The 15,743-nt window shown below is 39.5% G+C and overlaps 1 protein-coding gene across 3 annotated transcripts in view; it reads left to right on the forward strand.

Annotated features, from left to right (window-relative positions):
• Window positions 1-12,824, forward strand: part of LOC137278097 (microtubule-associated protein futsch-like) — a 53,493-nt gene extending 40,669 nt beyond the window's left edge. The window contains exons 2-5 of one of the 3 annotated variants that reach the window (XM_067810209.1): window positions 2,724-2,822; window positions 4,712-4,738; window positions 6,282-8,888; window positions 8,931-12,824. In XM_067810209.1, coding sequence (XP_067666310.1) covers window positions 2,724-2,822; window positions 4,712-4,738; window positions 6,282-8,888; window positions 8,931-10,762 — 4,565 coding nt within the window. In that variant the 3' untranslated portion in view covers window positions 10,763-12,824. Of the gene's footprint in view, window positions 1-2,723; window positions 2,823-4,711; window positions 4,739-6,281 lie in introns of all 3 variants that reach the window. The other 2 variants (XM_067810207.1, XM_067810208.1) reach the window with 2 other exon arrangements.
• The last annotated feature ends 2,919 nt before the right edge of the window (window positions 12,825-15,743 follow it).

Here is a 15,743-nt window from a genome sequence, read left to right on the forward strand (position 1 = left end):
ACATGATCCTTTGTTAAAGTGTATGGAGGGTAGTTGTTATTTGATCTCACTGAAGTGAAAACTGTCTGTATAGTTAATGTCTTGAAGTATATTTCCTTTTTAATACCACAGCTCAAAACATTCAATGTTTCATCGCAAAACTCTTCCTACCTTTTGCGCTCAAAATGTTTTGTTTCAAAGATCATCTCCTCTGCCATTTGGGTTTATTTTAACATGTAATTTCCATAGAAACATGAGACTGTATGATGAAGTGAAAGTTAAAACTTTCTTGGGGAAAGGCTGTCAGAGGAGGGGCGTTAACAGACATACAGGTGGTTAACAGTGACTAGTCCCGGAATGTGCTTGTAGGGTTTGAAGACTGATAATGCATTAACATACAAGCAGCAACTGATGATTATCTGGAAGCTATGTGTGACATCAGGAGTCAGTCACACATGACCTACCTGGGATGGCTTGCTAGCAGTATAAATATCAACACCTGATTAGCCTTGAAATGATCATTTAATTGTCCTAGCCAACACATACATAAACACGATAAAGAAATGGAAATGAAGTACGACAGACTTCTGGATACAAGCAAAATGTTGTCGTTGAAATCATATCTGACTTTCTCTGACTGAGCTCTTACGTCATCATGTATGAGTCAGAATGGAAACTGCACTTCTACATATCTGATTTCAAATGGACATGAGCTGTATTTTACAGTAACGAGATGAAGGATGTAAAGGAGACATTTCTTCCCTGTGTATATTCTACAGGGGTTGTTTTCCAGCAGAGATATACTGAGTACTTTGATACACAGATCCACTGAGACAGTTTGTTACAAACATTAAGTACTTCTTGATGTCAGTCTATTCAAATCAACATCTGTTATATGATACCTGTCTAGTCACATATTGACAAAATGATGCAGGACATTAATATCACAGTGACATATTCAGTAGGGAGAATCAGAAACTTCATGGATTGTCTTTAAAACTTGAGATTGCTGAATGTTATAATGGTGTATTTTTCACGCTTTCAGTCCTTGATATAACTGATACTTCAGGTAATGATTAAAGGGGCAGGGTAACAGTGACTCACACAAGGATTTCATACAGATTTGTTTGACGTTGATAGATTGACATATATCGAATCTTGCATTAGACTTGAAAGATTGCAGATGTTCATAGATAATGGCTTTCTCAGAAGTTACATGGCGCTTATCTTTTTAGTACTATTAAAACTTGTGGTATTATTGTCCCGATATCACAACAACACAAACCTCAATAGGCACTGGTAGCATATGGCAGGACAGGGATCAACAATGTGGCCATCAATCATGGTCATTTGTCGGGCTTCCACTCAACAAATCTCAAGTGTAACATTTGGCTTTTGTCTTGTATGTGTTGATCATGCATCTAGTGGGCTGGAATCCATACATATTTACAGTGAGATTCATTTTGGTTTTATGTCCACGTTTTGAACATTGGTCAATGTTGGATTGAAGTCAGTTAGAAATGTTTGTTTCGTACATGCTTAAGTTGAATCTTACGTATTTGCTTTAGCATATCACATTTGTTGTTGTTTCCTTCCTACCTCATGCCTTGTTATATAGACTTGTTTGAGGGTCAGACACAAATAAAAACACAAATACTTCCATCTGAAACTATATAGGCTAGATTAGATTATTTAAATTCAAAGCTGTAATTTTTATGAAAATCTATTCAGTGAGAGTCTTGTTGAAATATTCCATGCTCCTGGTAAATATGAAATGTCTTAGCATTGCTAGACAGTGAAATATCATTGCATTACTTAATGTTGATTGCTCTTTTTTTCCTCATCAATTTGTTGTCATGGAAATCTAACTATGCAGTAATCCAGTAGTAAAGAGTGACTGTATTGATCTGTCCCAGGTAGCCTCCATTGTTAAGGACCATCGTGTGACTAAACGGACACAAATAGAAATTCCCTGGCTGTGAGTCACTGCTCAGGATCAATGTGTATCCCACTCACTGACAGCCATGTGGGTTGTTGTGTCACATGTTTCTATCTTGATAACACTTCCAGAAATTCACTAACAATCTGCAAAACCATGTAGCTGAGAATAACATACAGTACATTTGCCTCATGGGGGGAAATACATGCAAATAATATTTCCCAGTTCCTCAGAATGTGATAAATGTTAGTCAGACATTGTAACATATGAATTGTGGTATCGTCTAGCTGTTCAGTCAGCTAGTTTATCAAGTGAGGTCTATCATAGCAACTGGCAACAAACTGTTATGTCTGATGTGAGTGAAATGTTTGGTGGAGTCGGCGTGATGTTGATGTTCAGGTGCACATCATTCTTTACAGGGTCCGCTCTCAAATAGCTTATTTGTCTTGTGATCTCCTCATTGTGATATATCTCAGCACCTGCAAACAAATGGTGTGATTCGCATATTTCATGCAAAAGACAATTGTTTTGAAGTGGAAAAGTTCGTTTTCGTATCTAAGCAAACATTTTATGATACTTCTAATGGTGTGCTCCATGTTACATCTCTGCACTTCATTCTTGTCAATAGGACAAAGTTAATTTGTGTATCTCAGCGAACATTTTATCATACTTTCAATAGTAGGGCTAATATTTCTTCAGCTCAGCTCAACTTTACATCACTGCACTTCATTCTTGTCTATTAGGGCAAAATATATGATTACACAGAGTCTATGAATATCTCTAACTATTCTCAATCTTATTGCAGGATTCAAATGCTGGGACACTGAAACCACTGGGATTGATATCAATGAAGAGCTTTCACAGATAGCCAACAGGGCTTCATTGGGAGAGGAAGGTCCCAATGGTGAGTTGTCTCCCCATGAAATGATAACTGTGTATGGAGTTTTAGTCATAGGTTGAAGCAATAACTGTCAGTCAAGTCTCACAAACGAATGGATTGTGCAGATCTGAAGTTGACATTTTGAAAATCTGGGATTTCATTTAGAATAGAAGCTGTCAGAAAAGGCAGGTATCCAATGCAGCAAGTTGTCAACACTGGCATTAAGTCTCAGTCCCGTTTATTACAAGTACATTGTTATCACTGAAAAGCTCTGCAATCCAGAGCAGCTGTCATTTCCGGATCTTGGCATAAAATGAGTTGACTGAATATGTGTTAAATACAGTAATCAATGGAAGGAATCAGTCGGATGTGTGTTGTCACCTATTGATCCTGTTTTAAAACTACATTGTTGCTAACAAAGAAAATTTAATATCTTAGTTCAGTATGGTTATACTTGTACAAGTAATTAGCGATTTGACATGCTTTATTGTCAACGTGTGCTGTAAATGAGAGAAATGTGATAAAACAACGTGTATGAGAGTGACAAAACTGGTTCAGTTCTAGTTGTAGCTATCTTGTCAGTTTTACAGTCGGGAAGGCTATCTAAACCAGAGTATTTCTTTAGTCCTTACAAGTGCTGGTTTAGACAGCTTGCACTGTATATGCTTAACCTGAGACTGACAGCTGTTGCAGCAACCTATGACGGTTTCATCAGACATTTGGGATGCCCACTAGTTAGTCTCCGTGTATGAAGAAATACTATCACATGTCTTGACAGTTCACCTAGTATACATCTATAGTTTTTGTACCCCCTTTCATTTTCATGTCTTTCACTTTCACAGATGGACAAATTACAAAAGGAATTTTTACTCTTTTGGAAAAAAAAATACTTTCCAAGCAAATTAGCAATGGATGACGGTACTGATAATCCCAGGATGTCGCATATCTTTGCCTGGTTGTTGTAAGATGTAATAATCTTATGCTATCTTTTTGAACCACAAATGTTGGTTTGATGCAAACAAAAAAATTGTGTTTATTATATTGATTTTGGTTGCCTTATTGCATCTGGGGTGTTCTAATCCATTTTAGGGAAAGTTAAAAGCAGTTGATTTTACTGGTATTTATTCTTTCATTTGAATTTAAAAGAACAGTATTCAATAAGGGTTGTCAATTTTATGTTTCATGAAACAGTTTCTACACTATTGGTGTTGCCCATTTTTAAAAGTAGTTTCTACACAGTTAGTGTTGCCCTTTTTGACAGACCTTTATTACACTTGCAAGCTACATGTGACTCCAGAGATCGAGGCCCTGAAAACATGAATCAATACTGTTGACATGGAAGCTGATGAAAAGTAGCGTACATTATTTGTTGTGTCCTCATTGTACAGATCTAACATAGGTAAACAGGTATAATCAATAGCTGTTCCCAGTTGGGTGTGGGTGAACTAAGTTCAAATGCAGGTGCCTGGGAGTACAGGAATGGGACAAGATTCGCTTGGCTGCAGGTTGTACAGGATATTTGTTTTCTGAGTGGTAATATCAGCCATTTTTCAATACAATTCATTATATCATGTTCATTCTTGCAAGTTTACAGATTCTGAATGCATGTGATCAAGGAACAAGGAAAACCAAAGTAGTTATTGGAATGATTTTAAAAGAATTAATTGGAAGCTGTTTCTGCTCTTTATGGGACAGTTTTTGAAACATCAAAATGTTTTTTCAAAATTTATGAAGAAATTGATAACAGCGTCAACTGAAAATTGTTACAAAAATCATCAAACATGGTTATGTGGAAGAAACAAATTCCGATAACTCTGTTGATGCCTTTTCCTGCTCACCTCATCACTTATAATAGCATGTGAAGTTATGAACTAGTATCAAGCGCTAAGCTTTGCCTTGCCCTATTTAAACAGCTGACGATGCAGGGAAGGTAAAGGGAGGTAAGTGAGTCAGGACTACATCTGCACGCGTTACAAGACTCAAGTATAGCATGGCTTAAGCATGGTTTTTTTTTTGTTTTTTTTCTTGTGGGTACAAATGAAAGGGTCTAATGTTAGTATGATCTACGTAATTTGGTCAGGTTGGTATGAGACTTCATGCCATCTGTTAGCCTTCAGTTTACAATATGTTTTTTGATTTGTCAGTTACTCTGAGAAGCTAAAATAGAGTGTTCTCGAATGTGTTTACATTTATATACATATTTGTAGCATTGTCACATTTAAGTCTGTTAAAATTGAGTCTCAAATATGCATGTTCTGCTATTTGTGTACTTATGTTCAATGAAAGTACTCATGTTCATTTTTTTAACATCATCTCATATTGAAGCTTCTTATCTCAAAACCCTCAATGTCCAACTAACAATTCAGATTTCCCGAATTAATGTCATTAATCAAAACAAATTTTGTTTTGCATTACCAGTAATTTCCAAGATTGTGAAAGGGATAAGTGTGATGCCATCTAAAATGATAAAATATGCTTTCTTACTCTCTTTTCAGTGTCCGTTTACAATGTGTTTAAAGCTTTTGTGTGCAAAGAAATCAATCAATATGTGGACTGGATTAATTCATATAATCACTTGGTGTTGTCGGTTTAATTCTAAGTTCTATACTAGTATATGTTGTCATAGCACAAATCGTGGACAGTCACTGAGTTATTAGCCGAAACTGCAGAAAATGCATCTTCTTTTTTTTTACTTACCTGAATCTCAACCAAAACTGAGACAATTTGCTTTTGGTGTTGTGAAATGCTAAGTGATATTTGAAAGATATTATTCTCTATTATAGAGAATACTGAGTGTGAGAGTGAAATGCTTTCAACTGTATGTTGTCTGGTAATGTCATTTCATATGCATCATTTTTTGTGTCTATTTCCTTCAAACCGCATATAGTATAAGATGGAATCCATGGAATTAATCAGTTCTGTGCTCCTTGAAAGGATTGGGTTATTCAAGTTAAATGTTACATGAAAAAAAAAAAAATATATATAACTATGGAATCTGGAGGAAGTTTGGCAAAATAGTTACTTTTGTTTACTGTTTAGTACTTAAATTTATTTCATGCCAGGACTGGCCTGTGAAGATCTGGGTTAGAATTGGTGTTCAGCAACCCGCACATGTCATAAAAGGCAACTATGGGATCAGGTTGTCAGGCACAACAATTTGGTTGACACATGTTGTGTTATTCCCGATTCTGGGATTGAGGTTCATGTTGTTGATCACTGGATTGTTTGGTCCAGACCACCACCACATTGCTAGGATATTGCTGAGTGCATTGTTAAACCACAAACAAATCATGCCATTGTTCAATCATACATGTTAGGTCATATCACTAATGTTTGACTCTGCATTTCATTATTTCAGATTTGCTATTCATGATAAGGGGAGAAAATTTCTTTAAGAATTTTGGTTTGCAGTAATGGAATGCAGCATCCAGTGTTGCATTAACAGAAACCGTCTTATCTGACCATTGTTTCCATGTGTTTCAGGGGAGAGGACGATCCGCCATCGCTCTGACAATGTTGCTGTGGAGATCTTGGTAAACCCGCAGGCCCAGACAGTCCGCCGATGCCTGAAAGGCTTCCTGAAGGTTGCCTGTCAGCTGAAGTTTCTCTTGTATGCTGGACATGCCTTCCAGGGATCTGGAGCTTGGGTCCTGCAAGATGATGTCTTCACCTTCAGCAACTTTGTCCACATCTTCAAAGATACTGATGTGGAAAATGCCTTGAAACAACAAGAGGATGTAAACCTTGTGTTTTACAGTCTGGCAGATGGTGACTGGAGTGCCAGTATCAACAAACAGGACTTTTCTAAGATTTTAAAGATCAAGGTGAACCCACCCCAGAAGTTAGACAGTGTCCATGGAGTCCTTCAGTTTACTGCCTATGTTAGTAGCTTTGTTAAGGCTCAGAGTCTCAACAATTTGCTGTCTTCATCTGATGTTGTTGGTAACATTAGGTTCAATAAACCCACTCTGTACATATTCCCTGGTTGTCAAGGAGACTCTGCTCTCTTTGGTATCAGTGGATTCAGTCTCCTTGTCAATGGAGGATACAATAGAAAAGCCTGTTTTTGGGATTTCACCAGACACTTGGATAGGATAGATGCTGTGTTGTTAACCCATTTGGGCACTGATAATTTGTTTGGGCTTGGGTCAGTTTTGCAAAGGAAGAGCGTTGAGAATGTACATCCAGAAATAGGCTTTATGTATCTGAATTCCAGTGAGAAGACTAGGTCCTCACCTGCACCCAGTGTTGAAAATCTTAAAGACAAAGAGCCTAGTTTGTTAATCAATTTGGCTGAAGAAGGAAATCGAATCATTGAGTACTCTAAGCAGTTGGGCCAGTTCCCACACCCATGTTCACGCAGTGTGGCTGGCCAGCAGCAGGATCCAGTCAATCTCTACCATAAAGTTGGTCATGGCTCCCTTGATATGTTCATCCTGAACCCAGTCCAAGACAGCAAAGAGCTTAAGGAGTTCTACCAGCAGTGGAATAAACAGGTCAGCAATTTTGGTAGCAACCAACAATTCCCCCTGCCCAATATGTTGTCCATCTGTGCCCTGCTGGTGTGGAGGCCTGCTAATCCTACTGAGAAAATCACAAGAATTTTTTTCCCAGGAAATGCACCCCAGAACAAAATCATTGAGGGTTTAGAAAGGATTAAGCATCTGAATTTCCTGAAACATCCAAGCTGCTGTCAGAAGGATCTAAATCAGCCACCAAAGAAAGCCACTGGAGGTGTCAGAGCATCTAAGCCTGCTGCACGTTCTACTCCTGTCAAAGCAGAATCTCCAAGAAAGTCTGAGACCCCTAAACCAGAAAAATCCAGACCTCTGACTAGCCCTGCTTCAAAAGGGAACAAGGTTGCTAAGGAGGATACCAATAAAAAGACTGCCAAGTCAAAGGATGTTAAAAAGGATGATAAGGAGAGAGAAAAGGCAGACAAAGCAAAATCCTCAACTTCATCCAGCCCCTCAAAGAGCTCAGTCAAGAGTGCCAGTTCTCCATCTAAGAGTCCAGTGGAACCAATTGTCCCTGTTGCAGCTGCCCTTGTGAATACACCACCACAAGAAGGTAGTCTGATTGACACATCTGTCCCAGTAGAACCTTTGGTCAACCATATCAATGGTGATGCTGCAGTACCAGAACCCAAGCCAGAGGTTGATGAGATGCCTTTAATGAAGCCAGAGCAAATTGAAGCACTTCAGTCAGAAGTTAGAGAAACTGATTCACCAGAACCTCTGCCTAACCCAGTTCAGTATGAAGCAGAACCAGTCAACTCTGCCCCTGATACAACCCCGGTTGATGCCCAGCCTCCATACGACAGACAGAAACTGGCTGAATTAGGTGTATATGAAGATGATGATGATGAAGCTGAAGAGGCTAATGGATCGTTACCAACTGAACCTGCAACTGAGTCACCAGCAGGTACACCTGAGGAACCAGAGGAGATTGAGCAACCACAGTCTTTACCTGAGCCAGTTGAAGTACCTGACCAAGCCCATTTTGTTTCTGAGCCCGATCTTATTCAGGAAACAACTCCACAGAAAGAGGCTTTACCAGAAGTAGAATCTCAGGCTGATACAGTTACAGCTGATCCAGACATTGTGCCCAACTCTGAAGAACCTGTGGTACAAGATGATACAGACCCAGCAGAAGAAATCCCATCTTCACCAGAACCAACTGAAGAGCTACAAGGATTTTCTTTCTCTAAAGGTGATGACAGCCCTCTGGAACCAACTCCACAATTCACTCAAGAGCCAGATGTTGTTCCTGTTATGCAAGGTCAAAATGCTTCTCTTGAACAAAGCATACAGTATGGTATCACCGATGACAATGGAAGACATATGGGAGGCATCAAGGAAGAAGAGGAGGATGAAGAAGTAGAGTCAGGACGTGATTCTGTAGAAAAGCAACTTGCAGAAGATCCATCCCGAGAAGAATCAGTTGAGCTAGAACAGAACCCAACTCCAGAGCCTGCTGATAAATTGCCTGATCCAGTGAGAGAGTCCCCTGAGCCAACTGAACAGTCGCCCGAACAGTCGCCCGAACAGTCGCCCGAACAGTCGCCTGAACAGTCGCCCGAACAGTCACCTGTACAGTCACCTGTACAGTCACCTGTACAGTCCCCAGAACCAGTTGGGCAAATACTGGAACCTGTTCATTCCTCTCCAGAAACAGAAGAAGCAGAAGAGAAAGAGGACCATTTTGAAGAAAGACAGGAAGAACAGGTTGTTCCCGTTGCAGAAGAGAAACCTAACATTGATAAACAATCCATGGAAGAGGTGGGGATGTATGATGAGGAGGAGGAAGTTGACATGGACCAAGCTGAAGGGAGGGATCCAGATGCCTTTGTGTATGAGAAAGATGTTGATCTAGGAGATGAAGAGGGACCACAAGAAACCAGAGGATCAAGTGAGGAGCAGGAGGCTGAGGTGTCTGGGTTTGAAAAGGAAATTCTAACAGGTATTGTTGATCAAGCACCACCCGAAGGAAGTACTCCTATTGATGAGAGATATGCAGATTTTGATCAGCAAGAAGCATCCAGGGCATCAGAATCACCAGAGAAGGAAGCTGATGAAATCCAAAGGGTTGAGGAGAGTCCAGAGCATGATGAATTTCAGAGAGATAGCATTGAAAGGGAACAGGAACAGCAGGAATCCTCTAACATCCCAGAAGCATTTGAAAAGGATGAAACACCAACACCAGGTGAGAGTTTGTCCTTTGACAACCAAACAGGTGATCCACAATCATTAGCAACCGACTCGGCAGTAGCTAGTGACATACAAGATGACAGCAATATCAGAGATGACACTGATTCAATTGATGGTGGAACACCAGATGATGATAAAGATATTGATGAGTCCTTTGCAAGAGAGTGTAATTCACAAAAGAGTGAAGATGCAGTCGTTAATGGTTCATCTGATCAGGACTTAATTGGTGTGGAAGGCCCCCCTGCCAATATGAGGGGCATGGAGGCATCATCAAACCCCTTTGACAGCCTAGACCAACAAGGACAGAACCCATTTGTTGGAATTGACGAGACCAGTCAAGCAGAACAAACACAAGGTTCATTGAATCCTTTCAGTGATCAAAGTCCATTTGAACCAGAAAACAAGAAGCAACCAGAAGGATTTGATCCTGTCAGCGAATGGGGACAACCTATGGGTCTGCCATCCCCACCTCCTCTTGATGACAGTAAGTCAGCTAGTCCTAGCAATGGAAAGACAACAAAAGCTTCAAAAACTTCCAAGAATGGAGTTAAGGCTGCAGAAGCTAAAAAGGCAGATCTTTCAAAATCTTCAACTGGAGCAAAGAAAGCCCCAGAGAAACGTCCAGCCTCAGCTACAACTAAAACCACCCCTAATAAAACAGCAAATGGCCCAAGCAAAGCAGAACCCAAGGCTAAAACAGCACGACCAACAGAGAAAAAAGCAGAGCCTAAGAAACCTGCCCCTGCCACTACCAAAGCACCTACCCGTACTCGCCCTGCCACAGCACCTGCTCGAGCTGAACCTGCAAAGACAACACGTACTGCCCCTGCCCCTTCCCGTCGTCCTGCCACTGCTACAAGCAGATCATCACCCTCAGGTAGTCGTGGCCCACCATTGCCCCCTCTCACTGCCTTCTATGTCGACCTCACCTATATCCCCAACCATGGAGACCCTGCCTACAGTGATGTAGAGTTCTTCAAGAGGATCCGTGCTCGTTATTATGTTCTCAGCGCTTTGTCCCCTAATCCTCAGATCCTTAATTCCTTGCTGGAAGCTAAGAAGACTTGGGAGGACAAAGACCTAGAAGTGACAGTCATTCCAACTTATGACAATGAGACCCTTCGTCATTGGATGGGACTCCACAAGGAAGATCTGGGACAGTTGAAGATTGATGTTGCCCCTTCAGCTAGTCGTTGCACCATTCAGTTACAGGACCATGAAACCAGCTGTTCAGCTTACAGACTTGAATTCTAAAGCAGTTTCTTTGCAAGACTTGAATTAGAGATAGGAGGTTGATGTCACTGGGCAGACATGACATAATATGTCCGCCACGAGCGTCTGCAGTCTGGCGGGAAGTACGAGTGCCAGATGTGAACATGGGTGTGAGGTCCTTTGGTTCCCTTTGTTGTATGTGACTTGCTATGTTCAAATTATGTGATCTAAATGCTGCTGTGACACAATATTCCTGGCTTTTATCTTTGCCTAAGTATTTAATATATTTATAGCCTGTATTGTTTGTATTTGGTCAGCTGTAGACACCTGTCTGCCTATGTGAGACAATACAACAGGTTCAACACAACATATTATGCCACGATATAGTCATGTTTTGCAAGAATGGGAGCAAAGAACTGAACTGTACGAAAAACCAGAGATTGTTTTTAGTTCAAGACTTTAAGTGCCATGTAGAGTTTGCTCATTGTTTGTATAAACCTTGCTTTTGAAGATGCTAGCCATTTTTGAGCCATCTATATGCAGAAATGTATAGTTTTGAAAAGTATGTTTTGGTGCGAAACTTGGGATGTAGGTGAATTGTAGCCATTTTAACCCTGGAGATTTGATGGTGTGACCTCAAGCTTTCTCTAATAATATCTGATTACAACGCAAATGTCTTGTTTGTACAGACAATATTCTGCACATCTGTGATGCCTTTTTGTAATCTGACCATGTTTGGGCACCATATGTTCATCATAATCTACTCTAGTGCAACATAGTCAATGATTACCCTGCAATATATGCCAACATTGCTGAGTCTGCAGTTTTAACTTCTAGTTTAATCTATCTGTAAAACGTTTGTCTTTTAACTTACATACTGAATTTCACCACACTATTGTTAAATACTTTCTTGTTTTACTGGTCTGAGATGAATGTTTGTAACCTTGGTTACTTGTCAAAGTGTATGTTTGTGATTGAGTAAAAGTTAACTGATTTCAATTTTATGTTGATCTTAAATACAAACCTAACATCATATTTTAAGTGGTAGTTAAAAGTTGGGAGAAAGATATTTACTGAGTATGTCAGTTTTGACTTAGTGCAAAGAAAATGTATATTGTATAAAATTCCAAACAAAGGGGAAATGTCCAACTACTGTTTCATGAAGTTGTAAAATATAAAATGTTTCTTTTCATGTGTTTCAACAGGTTCTATGTACTTAATATGCAGACACCATTTAACCTGTCCTCTTATTGTAATTATTTTTGTGACACCAAAGTCTTTCTCCTTAATTGTCATTCATCTAGAAAACTATTTGTAACATAAGTATTTAGTATATTTTAATGTTTCAAAAACTCTTTACATCATGTCTGGATTGGAGAAATTAGAAAGAATGGTAATAGGGAAACTTGTCCTTTGAGTGAGGGTTTCATTTAACTTTTTTCTCTTTTTCTTGAAATTGATTGAATCATGTAACAGCAACTGTAGATCAGGTATTATAGGAGAAGACATCTAGGTTTTCTTCTCACCTTCAACATAGTGCAATTATCCCTCAGTTTCATCTATGTGCTACTCTGCGTTAACACATTTTATGTGCTTCCATTCAATACACACTTTACTTAAGTAATTGTTGTTCTTCTTGGGTTGTCTCCCTTTGCACAAGTGGCATTTACTTTATGTGCCCTTTCATCCAAGATCAAGATATTTACAGCTAATACATTCATATCCAAGGTATACCAAAAGCAGTTCAGGGGTAGAATAGTATTAGAATTTACACAGTATTATCCTAACTCTAATTATAGACATCAAGGAAATCATATTTACCATACTGCCAGAGACAAAATCCACAAGGGGGGATAACTCATGGACCATTATGTTTTCCTGCCTGTATTTCAGTTTCATTCATGTGAATCAATTCCTTTGTGAAGGCTGTAGATTTTGTTTTATTCATATGTGCCAGTTTGTTTATTTTCATACCTCCATGGATAGTAAATGTGTGATGTACAGCTTTTTTCTGCATTGTTGTTTTGTGTACTTTTATTGAATTTTTCTTCTGCATCAGTGTATGGCTATTAATGCCGGACAAATAAAGATGCTCGAAAAATTACTTAGAGCTTCTTTGTTTCATTTTTGAGAATAATGTCAGTGACAACAGCTGGATGTTTATTATGAACAGCCAGTGCAGGATTGCCTTGATCTGTTTATTATGAGATTATGAGAATCACCCTGTTAGGTATGTTATGTGTAGGATTACACTTTCTCAGTAAGGTGTCTCAGTTTAGGTGTCTGGTTTGGAAAGTGTCAGTTTGAATCGAGGATGGTTCTGGATCTAACAGAAGTACAAAGTTCTAGGATCTGTAATTTACTGAGAATGTGTAATCCCAGATATTACATATGCTGCATTGTCTAAATGGCATTGTGCATTCAGGGAATCACTAAATTGAGTGAGATTGTCTTGTTGTCTGAACCCTTCTGAGCAGTTGTAGGGTGAACATTAGTTATCAGTACTACAGCAGGTAATCATAACATATCAAAACAACTTAAGAAAAGTCTGGATTATTGTTTTTCAAAGTTATTGTCCAAACAGTGATTCGAACTCCAGTGGTTTGGCCTTATATCCTGTGTGGATATGGCTGTGTAGGGCTCGTTTCATATTATATAATGCAAAAACTTTAAACGTTTCCACTGTGTATCAACATGTAAATCATCCAGTCAGTTACATTTTTATCAACAGTCCACACGGGCCTGGCTATGATGATCAATCACATCGAGCCTGACCACCCAGTCTATTTAGTTGTTGGTTACAGCATACCCAAGTATCCCAACACTCCACCCGCTTGGATTAAGTACTTGTTCATGAAGAAATGACTTGTCCTAGGCCCACTTGCACAAACCGATCTTAGCGCTACGGCTATCTTAAGCCTGTGCTGGAGAATGGGAATTACAATCATTGTATGGCTAAGATCGCATTGTGGAAGAGGACCCTGGTTCAGATGTCTACCATTAAAGTTAACACAGGTTCAGTAAATGTGTTTGTGTATTTTTCTTTTCGTGATATTGGGATACATGTTCAAATCAATATATATTTTTTCCAACCAGATACCAGGAGAAATCTGATTACACATAAAGATAGCCTACTTCCGTTTGTAACCAAGTGTCAGTTAATTATCCCCCGCCGCAGGGCGCAAAGCAAGGATGAGGTATCAAGCTCAGTCTATGCGACTCTGCCTCAGAGCGGACTGTGGACGCTCTACATACTTCACCATTGCGGTCCTATTTAGTTGTGATATAGATAAGTGCTGAATAACAACCTAGACTACTGTTCTTTTTTTCTCAAGTCACCATTTTCTTTTTGAGACAATGAAGGATGGTTAAGGTGGATAGGTCTGTAGATGTAAACCACGTTAGCCTGTTGGGATATCTGGAAATTACTCCACTGGTCACAGAATAGATGTTTCTAGATGTCATTTTAACTTCACATTCAGCAATATTCAGCTATTTGGGATGGACTTGAAGTAATTTCTGGATCAGATAATCCCGTGATCAACGTCATGAGCATCGATCTGGGATAGGATGGCATGTCAATCATTTCTAACCCTTCTTGGTGAGTGCATCAATTGACCAACAACAAAGCAACGCCAGATCTGGTAGTTCAATACAGACATATATCCATATATCTTCAATGGGATTTCATCAGGTCCCGTTTTCACTGTTGCGAGTACATGTATATGTGTGAAGCCCTTTCCGGGTGTGCCCGTCCTCGCTGGAACATTGCTAAAATCGGTGTGTAACTACATACTCACTCAATCACTCAATCTGCCAACATACTTGCTGAACCGTCTCCATCTGATTCTACTCTAGCTAATTTCCAGTGCATTGAAAATTGCACATTCACCCCCTGCCTGCCACATAACAAAAACCCTGTGTCCCATCATTGCATGAACAGCAGGCGCAGAAACTCGCCATATGCGATCGCTTTATTCTTGATTGGATGAAACAGGGCCTAGACGTGGAAACAGTGTTACACGAAACTTGCCGATTTGCTGCTCATATCCACTCAATTGGTGTCCAATAAATGTTTAATACAAATACAATTTTGTATAATTGGTCCTGTCTCACAGTGCAGAAGAAAATGGATAAATTGTTTATTGTGTCCTAATTATAACCTGAAATCACGATCGCCAACTGGGAGGTCATCGTCATCTTTACCTATTCATCAAGAAAACGTTTTATCTGTTTATATATAACCATCAAGCGTTTCAGGGCAAGGTCACCTTACTGAAGGGTCAAATGCAGTCTGTCATACAGGCCCTGAAGCAAATATATCCAAGAGGGCCTACGCAAGTCTAGAAAATGTGGCAAATCTAGATTTCCACAGCTTCAGGAGATGAAGAAAGTCTCAGGGCTCCTTTTCATAATATTTTATGTTAGTTTTACTACGAACTTTTTGCTGCAAAATATGCTCATTTCAGAGACCAGTTGTTAGTCTAGGTCATCTGGTATTGTAACAGTTAAGGCTATTTTGAAGGGAATCTTTTTTCGACAATTCAACACCGGTTCCTATGTTAAACACGTTTCACTGGGATTTGTTTACGCATTTCATTGGTTGTCCTTGTAAGTCATGTCCACAGTATTTGATTATCTCGAAGTGATTACATGCGAAATACTTGCCATGCCTTCTGGCGTGGACTCCTTGAGCTATGTATGACTACTGGTGGGTAATGCCTTCTCTTGGTGGCAGGAGTTCCCGCTATGGAGCACTACAGAGATGTCACTGAAGCAATATACCCTAGCCTGGCGACATATATATATGGTTACTACCATCTCATATGTACTTATGTGCATGCCGAAAGGTATCAGAATCTGCAAAGTTGTGTTCACGTTGCATGTGACCTTTAACGATTCATAAGCCTTTCAAACATCAAACCGGGAGGAAAATTTCAGGTAAATATTGTTATGATCCGGAGACAGTAAAGTCATTTTGTCATAACAACAACAATAATAATCTGGTTTTGGTCCACAAATA

The sequence above is a fragment of the Haliotis asinina genome, chromosome 3, assembly GCF_037392515.1.
Source record: "Haliotis asinina isolate JCU_RB_2024 chromosome 3, JCU_Hal_asi_v2, whole genome shotgun sequence".
NCBI lineage: Eukaryota > Metazoa > Mollusca > Gastropoda > Lepetellida > Haliotidae > Haliotis > Haliotis asinina.